We start from the raw sequence: 19,658 nt of genomic DNA, 5'->3' as shown, positions 1-19,658 counted from the left end.
ATCTCTTTCCCTTCAACTTCTTTTGCTTCTTAAAAATTTTCTGCACTTTTTAAAAAAGTATGTCTCATCTCTTCATTGATCATCTATCTTGCCTATTCAAGGCTTTTATTCTTTTATTCAGGGTCCTCATGCCTTTTATTCTTTCTTTAGTCTTCATATTACTCATGGAACTAAAGCTTCTAAGGTACCTATTTTGAGTTCACTCCTATAATAAATGTCTATAGGTTTTGTTCCTTCCTTCTGTTGTGCCTCACTCTTAGAAGTCCAGTTTCAACAAGAAGATATAGACAGCATAAGTACCGCCACAGGGTAAAAAAAACTTTCTTGTGTCTCTGAATATAGTTAATATCCCCTGCCTTCCTCATGATCATTTTTCCCATTTGCCATGAAATCTCCCTTTAGAGCTATGCCCTTCCAACTGTATAGATTTCATTTGCCCCTTGGACCTCTAATCCTTCTCAAGTGTATTGAGTATTCTTTCTAAGCACGAAATCTCAAAAGATTATCCCATTGTAAAGTCCTCATCTCCCACTATAGAATAATTCTCTCCTTTCATGGGGAGTATTTTTTTAGTAGGAACCCAGTCCCATAACTGAATTGAGATTTCCCCCTTTCTTTTCTGGTATTTCTATCCTAAATGAATTAAAAGTTTCCTTCATTGTTTACCACCGACTTGATTAAGGTACATCAGACCCTCCTTCTTTCTCCTCCCCATCTCCTTTTTTTTGTGCCCTTCCCTTCCAAAAAAAAATACTGATTCACTAGTTTCTCTCAATGGATTCCTTCTCAAGTTTCTTTTGCTGAATCTTCATCTAGATTATGCCCTCTAACCACAGGTATTCCACAGGGTTCTGTCCTGGGCCCTCTTCTCCTCTCCTTTTATATTACTTTACCTGGCTATCTCATGAGTTTCCATACTTTCCAATTATCATCCTTGTGCTGATGATTCTCACATCTATCTTTCCTGCCTCAATCTCCCTGTTAACCTCCAAGCTCTTATCCCCAAACTGCTTTTCAGACACCTTGAACTGGATGTCCAGTAGGCACTTTAAACTCAACTTATGCAAAACTGAACTCATTATTTTTCCCCTAAACCCTCCTCACTTCCCACCTCCCCTAATATCACAGAGAGTAATATCATTTTCCTAGTCCCTCAGGGTCACAACCTAGGTGTTATCTTTGACTCCTATCTCTTAAACCCCACCCCCCGCTGCCCCGAGTCAATCTGCTATTAAGGCCTGTCAATTTTGCCTTTGCAATATCTCTCAAATATGCCCCCTGTCTCCTCTGACACTTGGACTATTGCAATAGCCTGCTTCAAAGTCTCCCCCTATTCCATTCCATTCTTGATTCATCCACTACACTGATTTTCCTAAAGTGTAGGTACAATCATATCTCTCTCTCTCTCTCTCTCTCTCTCTCTCTCTCTCTCTAAACTTCAGCAGTTCTCTCTCACAGCCAGGATCAAAAATCATCAATTGGGTGTTCAAGACTCTTCATAACCTCCCCAACACACACTCACACTCTTTCAAGTCTTCTTACAACTTACTCCCCACATTATTCTCTTTTAGCCAGTAAAACTGGCTTCTTGGATTTTCTACAAGTAAGACATTTCATCTCTTGGCTATGGGCATTTGTCTAGCTGTCATCTATCCCTGGAATGCTCTCCCTTCTCATATCTATGTCAGGCTTCACTAGATTCCTTTAAGTTTCAACTAAAAGCCCATCTTCTGCAGAAAGCCTTTCCTAACTCTTTTGAATTCTAGTGCCTTCGCTCTACAAATTATTTCCTATTTACCCTATATATAGCTTGGTTGTCTGTTGAATCCCTGATTAGATTATGCTCCTTAAAGGAACAAAATCCCCTTTGCCTCTTTTTGTATCTTCAGCACTTAGCACAGTGCCTTACATATAGTAGGGAATGAATAAGTGATTATTAACTGAGGGAGCCCTGGTGAAACCACATACACATGCTAGTGCCCTGCCCTGGTTACTTTAGTTCTCTGGCTAAGTACTGCTCAGTAGCCTTCCACCACAAGCATATCAAGCTTCTGCTTTTCTGTATCTCCACCTGCTCTACACAGGTGGGAACAGGGGATGGGGAAGAGTTGAATTCTGTTATTTGATGCCACAGAACAGTAGTTTGCAGGTAAGTTGGTGTTTGGGCAGAGGCTATAGTAGCAATGAGGAAATCTCTGTGTGGATCCCAGATGACAAGACCACAGGTCCTATTATGCAGTCCTGCCAAAGTATGGGTGTTGGTACAGGAGGAAGTGCTAAGTAAGTGTGTTAGGGATTAGGTATTAACCTTCTTTGACTTTAAGTCATCAGACTTATCTCACTGGGGTTCTTGGTGTTCTACCATTAGAACTGGTTCACCTCTTGGACACAATTCTTAGTTTGGATAGGTTTGGTAAGTCACGAAGATCAGAGAAAATGTCTAGTCTTCAATCGTGTTGGGTCATGTGGCCTGAAGGTCTATTTTATAATATTAACATGTTCATGTTTGTTATGCTTTTAAATTTCAAACTTCTTAAAAAGGCATTTAGCTTTTTATAAGTGTGAGGAAATCCAAGAACCATCATGGGAACATGTGTTCTGGGTGAAGATCAATGGAAGGAAGACTGGAAAGAAGGCCAAAAGAAATCAAAGACAAGCAGGACAGCCTTGATGAATTAACATACATGATGATTTAATATACACTTTAAAATATCAGCAATCACTATAATCCCTTATATGACAATGCCCATTTTACTGTTGTTTGTTCAGAATGTTTTAATCTGTGTATGGATGTGGATGTGGATGTATGTATGCACATAAAGAGAAAAGATCAGTGCAGTGAGAAACACAATTGATTTAGTTGATAGCTGTAGACCACCTATTCAGAAGAACAGATGAGGAGTCTGGGAAAACAAATCACAAGTCTAGTACACAGGAATGATATGGCACTGATGGACTTGGATTATAAAGAGAATGCTAGACCACTCTCCAAGGCAAAAACAAAACAAAAAACTTCTTGACTTATCTTAATGAAAACTTTATTGTCAAAAGATGAAATAACCAAGAAGAGGTAGGTAATTCATGCTGGATCTCAGTATCTCCTACAGGAAGAGTTTGGAGGTGGGATGGAGGGGATAAGAATCTTAGGAGGAAGTTCCTCCAAGGCTGTGTGACAGAGTAAAGGAAATCTAGTCATAATCTAGATTTTAGGAAAGCAGGTTTCAAAGATAAAAAAAATAAGCAAGATTCTATAATTCTACAGGAGAATTCAGCTGAAGACGTCTAGGAAAGTCTCAGGATCAAGTTCTGAAGACAGAGAGTCAATTCTATTAAGAAAGGAAAAACAGAAATGGTCTAAAGAAACCAATATAAATGTACAATGAACTCAACAACAACCCGGATTTTTAAAAATTAAGCACAGAATATGCATGCAACAGGAGGTAACAATGGACGTAAAACTGTGGAACAATACTATAAGAAACACTGTAAGGAATGCCAAAGCTCAGAAAGAGCTGACAAAGGTTGGCAAGGAAAATTAAAGATAATAAGAGGTTATTGGGGTAAAGTGGCATATCAAAGATTATACAGGGCCATTGCATGGGGTGAACGGAATGATATACCTGACAAGGGAGAAAGTAAAGCTACTTAATTGTTATCTGTCTTCTACATCAATGAAAAGAATCTGTAGCAAGGAAAGATCAGAACAAAAATGGCTGATAGGGAGGTGATACCTGATATAATTAAAACGATGATAAGAGAGCATTCAGCTACTCTGGAAGAATTCAGGATATCTGGCCCAGATGAACCACATCCTAAAGCATTGAAATCAGCAGGAGATATACTACTGAACCACTGTTAGTAATATTTCAAAGACAGCTGAGAACAGGGAAGGAATTGCATAACTGAAGACAATGTTCTAATTTTTTAAAATAAATTTTTTTTGAAAGCTTTTGATTTTACACAGCACAGAATCAAAGAATTAAAGAGACAGAAGTAACCTCACTGGTCATCTAGTCCAATTCATTAGAATTAATACTTAAAAAATGATCATTCAGTCTTAGCTTAAAGACTTTCTAAGAGGGGAAACAACACCTGTCAAAGCAACCCATACCACTTCTGGACAGCTCTAATTATTAGGATATTTTTTCCTGTTAATCAGGCCTAAATTGGTCTCTGCAACTTCAAAATTACATACTTTCAAATATTTTAATAACAATCACGACATATCTTTTCTCTAGGCTAAACACACCCAGTTCCTCCAAACGATCCTCATCTGGTATGGATTCAAGGCCCTTCTCATTTCTGGACACCTTCCTCTGGACATTCTCCAGCTTATCATGTCATTCTTAAACTTCAGTGTCCTGAACTGAACACAGTTATCAAGGTGATTATGTTATCAAGGTCTGATGAGGTAGAGCAGAGTACAGCATTAAATGCCTATTCCTGGAAGGTATGGCCTTCTTAACATAGCCAAAGATCACATGGACTATTCTGCCTGCCACATCACATTACTGATTCCTATTGAGCTTCCAGTCCACTAAAATCCCCATAACTTTTACAGAACTGTCGTCTTTTTATGCCTACAACATCTCATATTTGTGAAGCCAGCTTATTTTTTGTATCTGAGTGCAAGACTTTACATTTATTCCTGCTAAATTTCATCTCACTAGATTCAATCTAGTGCTCCAGTGTGTTAAGATCCTTTTGATGTCTGATTGTCATCCAGTCTATTAGCCATCCAATCCAGGCTGAGCCAATTTAAGCTTGATATTGTAACCAAATGAGATATCGGGTAATCATTCAACAATTTACAAAAAGAAATTACTTATCCATAGCAGCAGTACGTTATTATGCACAATTATATGTGTCTTATATCTTTTCTATATATAATTAGGTACATGCTGTCTCCCCAATTAGACTCTGAACTCCTTGAGAACTGGGTCTGTTTTTGCCTTCCTTTGTATTAGTACAGCACCTGGTAAACAGCAAGCACCTGATACATACTTATTGACTTGCCTATGCGCCTTTGTACTGGCCATACCAGGAATGATCTTTCTCTTCACTTTCACTTCTTGGTTTCTCTGGCCTCCATAAAGATTCCGCTAAAATGCAATCTTCTAAATGAGGCCTTTCCTGATCTTGCCACATGTTAGTGCCTAATTACCTGCCAGCGACTATGTATCTTGGAGATATATATATATATATATATATATACACACACACACACATATATATACATACATACATATTTATATACATGTGTGTGTGTCCAGGTATTTTTATGTTGTCTCCCTCATCAGAATGTAAGAGATCGAGGGAAGATTGTTATTACTTTTCTTTATATCCTCAAATGCTTAACACAGTAAAGGCTTAATACTTTTTGACAGAATGATTTTGACAAATACAAGATAGTGGAAAGAGAGATGCCCTCTTTGTCACAAAGACTCATATACAACCTCTGACACATACTGGCTGTATGACCTACTCATCTTAGGTCAATTCAACTAACAAACAAAACTCAACAGGAAGAAATAGAAAAATAAATTCCATTTATAACAACTAAACAATGCACAAAATACTTGGGGGCCTCTCTGCCAAGCCTCTCATAGGAACTATATGAATACATTTACAAAACACTCTTTACATACAGGCAAATTTAAATAATGGAACAGATATTAATTACTCATGGCTAGAAGAATCCAATATAATAACAGTGACAATACTACCTAAATTAATTCACTTATTCAGTGCCATACCAATCAAACAAATAAAGGGTTATTTTACAGAGCTAGAGAAAATAAAGAAAAAAGGTCAAAAACCTTATGGGAAATAATTTTAAAAGGGAGTCTAGATACCAGATCTCAAACAATACTACAAAGCAGTAATCATCGAAACAATTTGGTACTAGTTAAGAAAGAAAAGTTGATCAGCAGAAGAGATTATGGTACATAAAATACAGAAGTAAACAAACACAGTAGCTTAATATATGAAAGCCCAAGATCTCAGTTACTAGGTAAGACTTCATCATTTGACAAAACCTACTGAGAAAATTGGAAAGCAGTACGGCAAAATTATGTATAAACTAACTGTATAACAAGAAAATCTCCAAATGAATACATTAGTTAGCCATAAAGAATAACATCCTAAACAAATTAGAGGAGCAAGAAAAAAAATTGCCTTTCAGTTCTATTCATAGGAAAAATATTTATGACTAAAGAAAGGGCAGAAAGGATCAAAATAGATAAAGAATTTTGAATATACAAACTTTTTAAATTTTTATATAAAACAAAATTAGAAAAAATAGATACAACCAGGTTAAAAAAATCTGCATCAAGTTTCTCTGATAAGAGTCTTATTTTTACAATATACAAGGAACTCATTCAAATTTATAAGAATAAGAGCTATTCTCCAAATTGAGAGTTAAAGAGCATTTCAGGTAGGGGGCACAGGCCAGGCAAAGTTTTGGAGACAACAGATGGAATGTCATATGTAGGCAAAAAACAAGTAAGCCAGTATAACTGGATCATAGACTGAAAAAAAGAAAGTGTAAGAAGACTGGAAAGATAGCAAGAGTCTTGGTTATGGAGGGCTCCAATTGCGAGAAGACTTTATCTTGGACCTTGGAGGTATCAGAGAGCCACTAAAGTTTAATGAGTAGGGAAATAATATGGTCAAACACTCATGCACACAAGTATTTTAGCTAACTGTAAAAAGCATTATTCATTATATAGCACATACGACTTACCCTTAGGGTTGTAGCAGGTTTCAAATACATGCAACTGATGGGGATTGTGTGTGAAAGTAAAAACCTTAATCATGGAGTCCAAAACCACCACAATTCTGAAACAAAAAACATTACCCAATTTCTTCTTCAAAAATTAAACTCAAGTCAAAGAGTCAGTTCTCAGGCTTGTCTCTTTCAAATTCAAATACACTACCCACAAAGAATATACATTAAAAGAAAAACTCTTGAGTTAGAATAAAATCTCACCAATTCTTTGGGGCAGACTGACTTAGTTAAAAATCTGAGTCATAGAAAATGTTTCAAAAAAAAGGCATTTGATTACTTTAAAATTCCATCCGTACACTAATCATAAGAGGGATAGATGGATAAATACATACATACATAAATAATATATAAAATATAAACACACATACATACATTTTCAGCTATTAAGGCCTCTATAAAAGTCTCTCTGTGTATAGACATACATGCATTTATATATAGTTTTGTCTACATATTCGTGTAGATATGTCCATATCTATATAGCTATACACATAAACTATACACATATGTATAGCCCTATGTATTACATTTCTATACAGTTATCTCTACGTGTGTGGACTGATACACACACCCACATCTGGATAACTATATCTTGCTTATGGTGTTTCATGGAAAACACTGCAGTTTTCAGCAATAATCCTGGAGGACAATAATTGTTTGGCTCTACAGAATGATGATATGTATATAAAATAATTTCAGATTAAAGGTAAAGAGAAACAGAAGGAGAAGGGAGAGAAAAAAGAGAGAGAAAAGCATATATATTCAGATTCATATACACTACATCTTTTAAACTCATATTTTTTTAAACTATTTCTTTTAAATTCATATATAAACACATATCTTTTAAATGTTTACAGAGATTAAAAATAATTTATCATCCCAACAGCCATTATCTAGTGAGTTTATTAATTTATAGTTTTCAGCATTCCCTTTTATAAGATTTTGAGTTCTAAATTTTTTCCCCTCCTTCTGCCCCCTTCCCCAAGAGGGCATGCAATTGCACATACAATCACATTAAACACATTTCCACACTAGTCATGTTGTGAAAGAGGATCAGAAAAGGGAAAAACCATGAAAAAGAAAAAAAAGAGAGAAAACAATATTCCAGCAAAATTTTTTTGACAAAACAGCTTAACAATACTTATTTTATTCTAGTAAACTATTTGCCTTCACTGTAAAATATTTCCTTTGTTTGACAAGTTAACATTTATGGTAACTAGCTTAGCAACTCTGCTACCCCACTCCCAAAAGAAACTGTAGAGGTGAACTTTAGCACATGTGTGAAATTAACAAGAAATTAGTGGAATTTATAAATAAAGTTTCATCATGTCTCTTGTTCAGCGCACTTAGAAAAGCTAACACACTCTAAACTCTAGCTACGTTACAGCACCAGTCCAAGTCTTTGCTGCTTAGATTCTGACTCATTGGTGAGACTCAGGCATCCATCCCCAAAATGCTTTTTACATTTTTCTTTACACTGAATCTGAAACTATTTCTTACACTTCTCATGTTGCTGAGATCCATCAATTACTGTCCTCCAAAATTATTGCTGAGTATCAATGCTTTCCATGAAACACCACAGTAAAGATACTCGTATATCGTCTCTTGGAATCTTAAACTACAGTTGGATGATATTTAATGAATAGTTCACAAAGATTTTTACAATTTTTTCTTTCCTCATATATAAATATTTCAGCTATCTTCATAGAGAGCAAGTGTTTCATTCTATTTTAAACAGCATATGAAGCCTACCTGTCTCGTCGCAGTTTGACTGCTTTGACTTCTGTAGAAAATTCTATTTCAATAACCGTCTTCTTTTTTAGATCATCCCATATCATCACTGAAATGTCAAAAATAGCTTATTAGTACAATAATTATAATAAGTTACAATTAGCCATGTTTCATCTTAAGGTTATCTCTGAATCCCAAATCACTCAATGTACAGGCACCCCCAGAGTCCTTTATTTTAGGCTTTCATTAGTAATTTATCATAAAATAAATACTTAGCTGTCACTGAGAATACAATTTTAATGCCAAAAAATACATACATTTGTAAAAAGTAAAATAAGCTATGGCTCAGAACCTAAAGTTTTAGGATCTTACTAAGTGCAGTCAATCTTAGAAGTTTTTGTCTAAAAATTTCTTTTAGATGTATCAGTTGGTCTCAATAAGCATTTATTAAGGGCTTACTATATGCCACTCTTTGTGCTAAGTATTAGTGATTTAAAGAAAAGTAAAAACATAAACCTTGCTGAGGCACTCACATTCTAATTGTAGAGAAAACTGAAAGAAGGTCCAAGAAAATGTTTCTTCTTTCCCTAACTTTACTGGTGTCTGTCCACGGACACGACAATATAACCTGCTACATATTACCCAAAAGTTTATGGTAACCTCAACCAGAGTCCAATATATATAAATGCAAATTAAGGGAGAGAACCAAACCTCCACCAAAATTAGTATGCTTTTCCCTAACTGAATGTCTGAAGTTTTATGACTGTATTTACATCTCAATGTCTAAAATGAACTTCCTAAAGACAAAAGGAGTGAGCTATATTGCCTCTTAAAACTAGCAAATATTTTAATTATGTTGCAACAGTATTAATATCATCTGTGCCTAGTCAGTTAAGTCCCAGGAAGATCTAAAATATTTCTTTATCTCCTGGACATGAGGTGAAATTCCAGAACAAGGTGAACTCTCTGATGAGGTATGAATCGTCTTGATCTGGGCTCAACCAAAAAATACAAAGACTCAGATCTAAGCCCATAAATAGTCAAGATACTTCCATTTTCTCTGTACTCTAAGCCTCTGTCTTCCACTTGGCACTTACACAGTCCTATAGACTTACAGCACTACCATGGATAAGTCCCTCTCATGACAGACTAGAGCATGGGCTGCTAAGGAACCAAATAACACTCTCCTCCATTTTCCATAAACCTATACAGTGCTTCAAATTTACAGTGACAACCTGAGGTTGAGAGCCCCCATAAAGAGTTAAGAACTTAGGGTCTCTCCCCTGGATCTGCACTCTCCATATAAATCACAATTTAATAAAAGTCCATATTTGCTCCTCCTTGTCATGATTCTACTTCTTCTGCTCATTTCCAGTTCCCACAGCTTCTGATCAGTCTGGTCAAATACCTCTCCAATACAAATAGTAAGTGAACTGAGAAATATTTTTCTTTTCTCTTTTATATGGCCCACATCTTAATCTATTATCTAGGTAAAGGATGATGGAGCTTTATCACTTAACATGATTTTGTTTCCATGTTATTTTATATTATAACCTAAATGCATTATGCATTCAAGTGAAAGAACTGTTACCGGCCAGTTACATAAGGTGCTGTCAACAGGTTAAAACTAGAGGACATGCACCCGAGCTGAGCCTTGAGGTAAAGAATTTTAACAAAGAGGTGTGTGTGTGTGTGTGTGTGTGTGTGTGTGTGTGTGTGTGTGTGTGCATGTGTCTGTCTCTGTGTGTATGTGTATGTGTCTGTGTGTGTGTGTGTGTGTGTGTGTGTATCTGTCTGTCTGTGTGTGTGCGTGTGTGTCTGAAGAAACAGAACTGATGCTTCCTGGGGTCAAGAGGCTAGAAGAATAGTGACCTAGGAAAATGGGAAGAGAATTATGACATTCACATATCTTCTTGATATGAGAAGTGTCCATCAAGAGAAGCAGCTTTAAGTATCTAATAGGCCCTGAGTAAACAATCCCCAGGCTGAATGAGATTAGAGTTTGGAATCAGTTTGGAAGAAGAGACAAAGAATAACCAAGTACAGGCAAAAGCCTATGGAATGCATTTTGCTAAACAGACTACACTTTAGGAGGGTGACCAAAAGGACTAGGTTTGTCAAAAAGGGCCTGTTATCATTTCTGGATTCTCCTTTATTAGAAATGGAAAAACCCAGAGTCTTCGGCAAAGCCTCCATGATACAGATAAAGCACAACTGCATTATTATTATTATTATTATTTTTTAAGATTTTAGGGGACACAAAAAGACCAATCAATTCGAAGTGGTAGTGTCCTACAAAAGCAGCCTCTGGTATTTGCAGAGCAATGTATATATGCATATAAGCATCCTCCAAATGAATAGAGGAACATTAGATCCCTTTACAAGTAGCAAAGTAGTAATGGGGAAAGGAAAAAGATGCACTATAGTGGCTTCTTTTCCCTTCATGGATGAGTATGTGAGAAAAAGTGGAAATTTTACAAAAGGAACTTATGGCAACTTCGCACCGTAAGTGGAGTTTTATACCACAAAATCTTTAGGTGTTCATACTTTCCTTGGTATAGGAAGAAAGAGCGGGGAAGGTGAAGGAAAGAGTAAATGTCATTTTAACTATAGTGACTTTATCCTATTACTGGTCAAAGTATGTTTTGTATTTTTTCCTCCCTTTGCAACACCTTGCCCCTTGTATTTTGTGGACTGACTCAGGGGTGTGTTCTGGGCTCAAAGGGGAAAAATTGTCCTAACAATACATTTTTAAGTTTAATCTGCATCATTAACATTTTCTCCATTACTTCCTCAAGCCTAGACAATCAACACAACAACGAATCAAGTCATGATTTCTAGTGTTGGCCAATTTCTGATTTCCAAGACATAAATGTTCACACCCAAATTTTAACAATGATTCTGTGAGTTGGTTTTAGCTGACTCCAGAACATTCCCATGCTGCAACCAGGGAGTGAAGGAGGTAGTATCACTGCTTTAAAACACAGTAAAAGAACCAAGCACATCTTAGAGAATATGGAAAAAGAGCTAACACTGGCACTGATCTCTGGAATGCAGGAAAACAGGAATAAAGTATAAAAAAAAAAATACCAGAAAGAGGGAATCATTTCCTTGCCCCCTAGCCCAAAGACAGAGTGATTTTCTACTTATAACTTTCCTACTTACAACTCTCGTTTACATGATTATCTGACCAAACTCAAAGTAACCCCATGAAGGTATGTTAACTTTTTGCAGCACTGCATCTTTATAGCCATACTAAGGAATGCTAGGGTGCAGCACATTTACAACTAGCTCTGTATACTACAAATGAATCTGCATCAAAGTCTTTAGAAATCATGTGGAAAAAGAAGCTGAACACTAACGACATATGAGACACCTCACTTTCAAAGAATTAAACAGTTTCCTTCTCTCTTACTGCAATAATTTTTCCCAGAACTGTGACTTCCTCATTTTTTCTTCAGAACTCCCAGTACAGAAATTCATTCCACTGTTGCTGCAGGTCTACAAAACTTGCCTATAAATTATAACCTCATAAAATAACCCAAAGCACTGAAATGCTAAATCACTTACCCAAGGTTACAAACCTAATATATGTCAAAGGCAGACCTTGAACTCTATAATTCCAAATTCCAAGCCCAACCTTTCACAATGTGCTGACTCTCTCTTACTACAATAACTTAAAGGAAACAAAAGGAAAGAAACACACATTTATGTTTTCTCATTTGATAACAACCCTGGGAGGCAGGTACTGTTATTATCACCATTTTACAGGTGAGAAATTGAGGCAGACAGAGGTTAAGCAGCTTACCCAAGGTCACAATGCTACTAAGTGTCTGAAGCTAGAAGCTGAATTCTAGTCTTCCAGGCTCAGCATCCTATCTCCTGCACCACATAATTGCCTTAAAAACTGTATCAAATCATTCTGAATAAGGCTTAAAAATTAATAATGAGGAATGCTGCCACTCACCTTCATCTCATCTGGCTATTGGGGCAACCCAAGAAATAGGATTCTGGGGCTAACTCGATTTAGTATAGAACCTCCAATGGTTTAGAAGAGTATCTAAACAGCTGTGAACAGTAGCTAACCAGCTAACAAAAAAAAAATCAAAGGACAGTGGGACAGTGATAACATTATGAAGTACACAGAAGAAATTAAGAGGAGGCTATAAACTAGACAAAATATTTCAATTATAACTCATCTGGGCTATACTCCTGTGTTCATGCATCTCTCACTTTCTTGCATCTTTGGTTTTCTCTTTCTCTAATTTACCCTCTTTTCCTTCAAATTCCTCTTTTCTCCTCTACTCCCTATCTAAATTGAACTAATTATAGAATTTAAAGCTTATCTGTTAGGTTCACTAGAACCTGATATTCATTGCTACCAATTTAAATTATCAATTAAGTTGAAACTTTAATGTCTATCAAAAAACTCATCAAGTTAAGCTGCTTTTTACTTACATATGGCTATTATCATATTAATTTTTTTTTTAAAAAGATTCCTCATACTTTTGTTTAAAAAAAAAAAATTCAAAGGTACTGGCTTAGCAAATGAAAACTGGCCCACATGTCACTGTGGAAATGGGTTAACTTGTAATTTCTTTTCCTAGAGATGGTAAAGAAACCACATACTTTTTTTCCTAGTTCTTTGGTACTTCACTGGTGAGAAGATTAAAATTAATCTTGTATCATTTTCTTCTTTATCTTATTATAAGTAATTGATTTTGCCCTTTAACTGCTTTCGTCCTGTAACTGCTTAAGTCATAGTTCTCTGTCTCTGAACTTATTTCAGAGTTTAGCTGGCCTGTAATAGGTTAAATTTTAAAGTCTATCTATTCTTACCTCAAAGAATTCTGTTAACTTTGGGAAATGTGTGTGAATAGAAAGAGTGGGGCCTGATATCTTTACTCCACCAAGCTATCATTCCAGATGTCTGACTTGCTGTCCAGAAGTCTAGGGCACTATCCAACATCTGGTCTCAAACAATGAGTACTTCTTAGATTCATGAGAGAAGAAAGGGGGTTGTTATTTAACCCCATCACCAAACTTCCAACTGATCATGGTATTCCCTGTGCCTCAGCTCTAAAACCAATGATGTTGCCCTCAATTCCATGAGGTCCTGTTCCATTCTTTGTTTTGTATTCCCCAAAACCTATATAAGGGGAACTTTCTTTTGCTTGGGGTCTTTGGAATTAATGAAGGCAAGTCACTGACCTATTTATTGACAGACAGTGTGCCCCTGCTAATAATAATAAATCTTATCTTGCACAGAGATCTGCCTCAGTTTACTCTTTTGTTAAAATTAAATTGCAACACAGGATAAAACTAGGAAAGAGAAATGAAAGCACCCTGAAAATTAAAAGTATTATACAATGTAAAAAATTATTAAATGTGTAACTACTGTACCTTTATTAGGGGGATATTTAGGCTTTTTTCCGCCACCAACTAATGCTAAATAGTTGCAACGAAACAACATTTCCACATGGCCAACTCCTCCTTCAAGGAATTCTGAAAAGAATTATTTTTTAAAAAAAGTTAAAACACATCAAACTCAATGCTTCAGTTCAACAAACACATGCAATGCCCATTATTGCATTCTTATCCTTCAAAAAAAAAAAGAAGAGAGGCACTAGAATTATCAGGACAGGAAGTTATGAGAAGGACCAAAGTTTTGATAGTTATTATACCTGTGCTCTGTAGCACTGATATAATAAATAAAAATACAAATAATGAACAGGAAACATAATCAGAAGTTTGGTTAGCATCTTCATAAAAAGTTTCTATTTAGATGAGATATTAGGAGTAACGTCTAATTGTCTTATGAGAACATCCTAGACATGTCTTCAATACAAATTATCTGCTGTCAAATAAAAAATACATCTCTTCAAAATTCAAAATTGCTAATTTACTGTATGAAAGGAAAAATTAAGCAAATTTCCATATGATCTACATGATAAAACAAAATCTATGATCTTTTAGCAACTGTGTGAAAGATGCATTGGAGAGGGAAGAGTTTGGGGATAAAAGGGTAGGAAAAGAGCAGGTAGAAGACAACAATCCTATTAAGAGGTGGTTGTTGTCCTTCGTTCCTGAAGAGGACCAAAATGATATCACTATGCTAGAATCAAGTTATGGTGTGTAACTTGTATGGAGCGCCTTCTCTGATGAGGGTACACTATGCTGGGTGATCCTGTGCCAATGTCTCCCATGTCACATAATCAATTCCAAAGTTCTTAAGAGACACTTAAAAAAGGGAAAAGGACCCATGTGTACAAAAATATTTATAGCAGCTCTTTTTGTGGTTGCCAAGAATTGGAAATTGAGGGATATCCGTCAATTGGGAAATGCTTGAACAAGCTGTGATATATGAAAGTAATGGAATACTATTTTTCCATTAAGAAATGATGAGCAGGTGAATTTGAAAAAACCTGGAAAGCCTTAAATGAACTGCTACTGAGTGAAGTGAGTAGAACCAGAAGAATACTGTACACAGTAACAGCAACAATGTGCAATGACCAGCTATAGACAACTCTTCTCAACAATGCAATGATCTAAGACAATTCCAAAAGACTCAAGATGGAAAATGCTATCCACATCCAGAGGAAAAACTATAGTCAGAATGCAGGTCAAAGCATACTATTTTCTTTTTCTTTTCCTCATAGCTTTTCCCTTTTGTTATGATTCTTTTTTCATAATATGACCAATGTGAAAATATGCTTAATATGACTATACATTTATAGCCTATATCAGATTGCATCTTGTTTTGGGGGAGGGGGAGGGAAGAGGGATAAATTTAGAACTCAAAATCATGTAAAAGTGAATGCTGAAAACTAAAAATTAACTAATTAACTTTTAAAAAGAGAGAGAGAAAAACCTGGAGAGTATCTTTATATCACTTTTTCTGATCACATGCGAGCACTTGTGCTGTGTGAGTGCTCCATAAAATTGTCTTTTTGGCAAGCATACATTTGGCATTCAAACATTGCCAGCCCATCAGAGTTGAGCTCTCTGCAGAAGAGTTTGAATGCTTGGCAGTTTAGTTCGAAGACCTCAGTGTCTGGTAACTTATCCTGCCAGGTGATCTTCAGAATCCTCCTAAGACAATTCAAGGTTTAAATCTGACCTGCACAAGTTGTATATTTCTTCGAGCCACGGATAGGTTAGGTTAGAAACAGACTGACCATGGTTGATTGCTGAGGGTCATGTGACAAAAAGGAGAATGCACAGTGGCAACCCACCATTTTTCACAGACCTGGTTTAAATGGACTAGGGTGGTTGTGGTGCCAGTAGAAAAAAGGTGACAAATTCAAGAGGTCACCTCATGAATAAGAGTGATTTTAAGAACATTTTTTGCTCCTACTATCATTTATCCACTATACTGGATAAATCATAACAACTTAATCTGTTAAATATAAAAACAAAAAACCAATTAACTCCCAAAGAACCAAATACTTTAAAAACATACACAGAGAAAGAAATGAATTTAGGCCTTTCTTTGCAGAAGAGAATATAGAATAAAATGACAAGCAGTACCAACATCAAAAGAACTGGAGTCATTCTTTTCCTTTGAGTCTCAGTTTCCTCATGCATTTAAGATAGGAATATTTATACTACCCATCTCAGTGTTGCCATAAAGAGTTTCTCAGCATTATGTCTGCACAACATAGACAATAAACTACTTTAGTGACTGTGATTTTTTTAACTATGAGGCTAAGTTCCACATTCAGAACCCATCCTCTCCCTCATACATTAATATAAATATTGCTTTGAAATTATTCATAAGAATTATCTTCCATCTACACATAACTGAGTCAGTAATAAAGTAGAACACATTACTTACTATAACAAAATTATGTACCTTTCCATACTATTCAACTCTCATATCCAATGAGAACTGTCTAATCCCTCATTTTCATATATGTTACCACTACCCAACAGGATTCTCCACTAAGATCTATCAAAAGTCTCAGTGAGATATGAAGAGAAAGCCTGGTCTCAAAAGCTAAGCCAGCACAAGTTTTGAGAGGTTCTACCAAGCTAGAAAGACATCAATGGAATATCAGATATCCAAGGACCAGCCTGGCTATGACTGAAGAGGTTCATAACCACATAAGTGGTCCATCAGTTGCTAATTCTTTGACCAAATAATATGTGAAATATATACAAAAGCTCCCTTAGTCTTATATGTCCTCTTTCTGTGGTGGAAAAGGGGGCACAAGGTACTAAAAAGGACAGGTTTTAGACCACCAAATATTAACTTTAAATGTCAAACCTTGGTCAAACAAGATGATGATCTATTTCTAAAGAAACTAAACTATATCCACATGGGAATTTTTGCTATTTAAATAAAACCAAAAGACAAAAGGGGAACTAGGTGGCACAGTGGATAGAGTGCCAGTCCTGAAGTCAGAAAGACTTATCTTCATGAATTCAAATCTAGCCATAGACCCTTATTAGCTGTAGGACCCTGGACAAGTCACTTAATCTTATTTACCTGTTCGTCATCTATAAAACAAGCTGGAGAATGAAATGGAAAATCACTCCAGTACCTTTTCTGAGAAAATCACAAATGGAGTCATGAGAGTTGGACATGACTAAAAATTGAACAACAAAAAGGCAAAGACTGTAATAGAATATACTTTCAGGCACTGTTTCTGGCACGTTTGATTACAGTAGATTTCATTATAAGCCCAAAATTAACAAGAAATATATTTCATGAGGATTTTGGTAAAGTAAATAAGAAAATTCCATGCTCTCCAGACTTCCTCCATAAACAAGACAAAACAGTGTCCCAGGGTGAATGTAGAGCTGCAAAAATTAATAGGAGTTGGGTGGAGCAGTGGTCTTCCTGGAACAACTGGAGAAGACCTCAGGAAAGACTCCAAGAGAAAGAGGCATGGCCCAAGTGAAGTACAAATACCTCCAGGCAGTCTCTGCTGAAGCAACAACCAACCAACCCTGGGAGCAGCCGGGCTGGGAAGCAGCCTCAGCCTCTGCCATAGGAACTTTCACCTCACAGACAGTATGGGGGTCAGACATCTGTGGAGAGGAAGACTGAAGCACCTTTCCTGTTGAGGGATGCCAAGTCCACCAATGCTGAATAAATGCAGTTCAGGGATCCAGCTGACTGCTAGCAGGTGCTAGCACACACCCTGTCTGTGTGTAGGAGAACAGCATGGTACAAAGAATGCAGTAGCAGGGTAGTGGTATACTGGTAGCTGTAGGTACTGACAGGAGAGCCGAGTCCCTGATTTTGGTTCCAGAACAGAGGAGAGAGCTGAAGGTTGTAGCTGAAGGCCCACAGTGAGCCAAGAACATTTGCAAACACAGTGTGGCTGGGGGACCTAGCAGTGACTTAGGAGTATTGAGACTGGAACTACGACAAAGCTCAGAAAAACCTGAAGCCTGGGAAACCATTCCCCATACCCCAGGACTAGAGCTGATTATAATAATAAGTTGCTAAAAACAATATAAAAGGCGCACTACCATCTTTGCTGCCCAGATGCTGAGTGAGAGGCTGACAAGAGAGTCTGAGCCACCATCGTTTGTTATTGTTGTGCAGACCCGGTCAAAGTTACCACCACTATGGGTGATTGGAGGATCTGGTATACCAGGTGAAACTGGCCAAGCAGGCCAAGTGATATGACAAAACGATGGAAATCAATGAAGAAAGCAGGAATGGATGTGGAATTGACAGCTGAAGAAAGAAACCTACTGACAGTTGCATATAAGAATGTGATTAGAGCCAGAAGAGCATCCTGGCAGATAATCAGCAGCATTGAACAGAAAGAAGAAAACAAGGAAGAAGACAAACTAAAAATGATTTGGGAATATTGGCAAATGGGAGAGACAACTAAAATTAATCTGTTGTGACATTCTGGAAGTACTGGACAAATACCTCATTCCAGCAGCAAACACTGGTGAGTCCAAGGTTATCTTTTATAAAATGAAAGGGGACTATCACGGGTATCTTGCTGAATGTGCCACAGGAAATGACAGAAAGGAGGTTGCAGAGAATAGCCTGGGGGCTTATAAAGCTGCTAGTGATATCACAATGACAGACCTTCTCAACATACCCCATCCGCTTAGGTCTTGCTCTCAACTTTTCTGTATTCTACTAGGAAACTCTTAATTCCCCTGACTGTGCCTGCAAAAAGCAGCTTTTGATGATGCAATTGCAGAACTATTATATGCTGAGTGAAGAAAGCTATAAGAACTCCACACTTATCATGCAGTTGTTACATGATATCCTGACACTGATATGCAGGGTGATGAACAGAATAAAGAGGTATTACAGTATACGGAAGATGAAAACCAGTGAGAGACATCACAGCCAACAAGAGAATTCATCTCCGACCACCCCACTCCTCCCCATCCCACCCCTCGAAAATTCCCCATTGTCATTGAGAACCATCAAATCTGACTTTTACATTTGGTCTCAGAATTTAGGTTCCTGCCCTTTGGGTTTTTTGGTTTTTTTTTTTTTCACCAGTTTTCAAAGTTCCTAAAGGTAAGAGTGAATTTCTGTGGATTTTACTGGTCCCAGTTTTTAGGTTCTTTAAGACACTAACAGGACTGCATAGAGGCTTTTTCAGCATTACTGTATCATCTCCGTACCAGATGTGGCAAGACAATCATTAGAAATGGATATTACACTGGAATGCCATTAGACTTCTAAGTGAAGCAGAGAGAGGTTTATCACATTGTAGGGAGCACATGGTGGCATTTTTCCTTTTTATAATTGTTTAAACCGAATTTTATACCAATTTTATGGGGTTTTTTTTTAAATTTATTTATTTAACTTTTAACATTCATTTTCACAAAATTTTGGGTTTCAGATTTTCTCCCCATTTGTCCCCTCTCCCCACCCCAAAACACCGAGCATTCTAATTGCCCTTATCACCAATCTGCCCTCTCTTCTATCATCCCTCCTTTCTTCTCTTTTCTCCTATAGGGCCAGATAACTTTCTGTACCCCATTAACTGTATTTCTTATTTCCTAGTAGCAAGAACAGTACTTGACAGTTGTTCCTAAAACTTTGAGTTCCAACTTCTCTTCATCCCTCCCTCCCTACCCTTTCCCTTTGGGAAGCAAGCAATTCAATATAGGCCATATCTGTATAGTTTTGCAAATGACTTCCATA

The 19,658-nt window shown here is 36.8% G+C and overlaps 1 protein-coding gene and 1 pseudogene across 3 annotated transcripts in view; one reads left to right on the top strand and one right to left on the bottom strand.

The window, feature by feature from the left end:
* WDR45B (WD repeat domain 45B) overlaps positions 1-19,658 on the bottom strand; it is a 91,055-nt gene that overhangs the window by 44,035 nt on the left and 27,362 nt on the right. For all 3 annotated transcript variants that reach the window (XM_072640905.1, XM_072640903.1, XM_072640904.1), the window contains 3 exons: positions 13,922-14,023; positions 8,540-8,627; positions 6,746-6,840 (listed from right to left, as the gene is read on the bottom strand). In XM_072640905.1, the coding sequence (XP_072497006.1) occupies positions 6,746-6,840; positions 8,540-8,627; positions 13,922-14,023 (285 nt within the window). The remainder of the gene's footprint in view (positions 1-6,745; positions 6,841-8,539; positions 8,628-13,921; positions 14,024-19,658) is intronic.
* Positions 17,412-18,913, top strand: LOC140530380 (14-3-3 protein epsilon pseudogene; annotated as a pseudogene).

The sequence above is a fragment of the Notamacropus eugenii genome, chromosome 2 (genome assembly GCF_028372415.1).
Source record: "Notamacropus eugenii isolate mMacEug1 chromosome 2, mMacEug1.pri_v2, whole genome shotgun sequence".
In the NCBI taxonomy this organism is placed as follows: domain Eukaryota; kingdom Metazoa; phylum Chordata; class Mammalia; order Diprotodontia; family Macropodidae; genus Notamacropus; species Notamacropus eugenii.
Note: the sequence above shows the minus strand (reverse complement) of the source record. Positions and strands in the feature narration are given on the sequence as shown.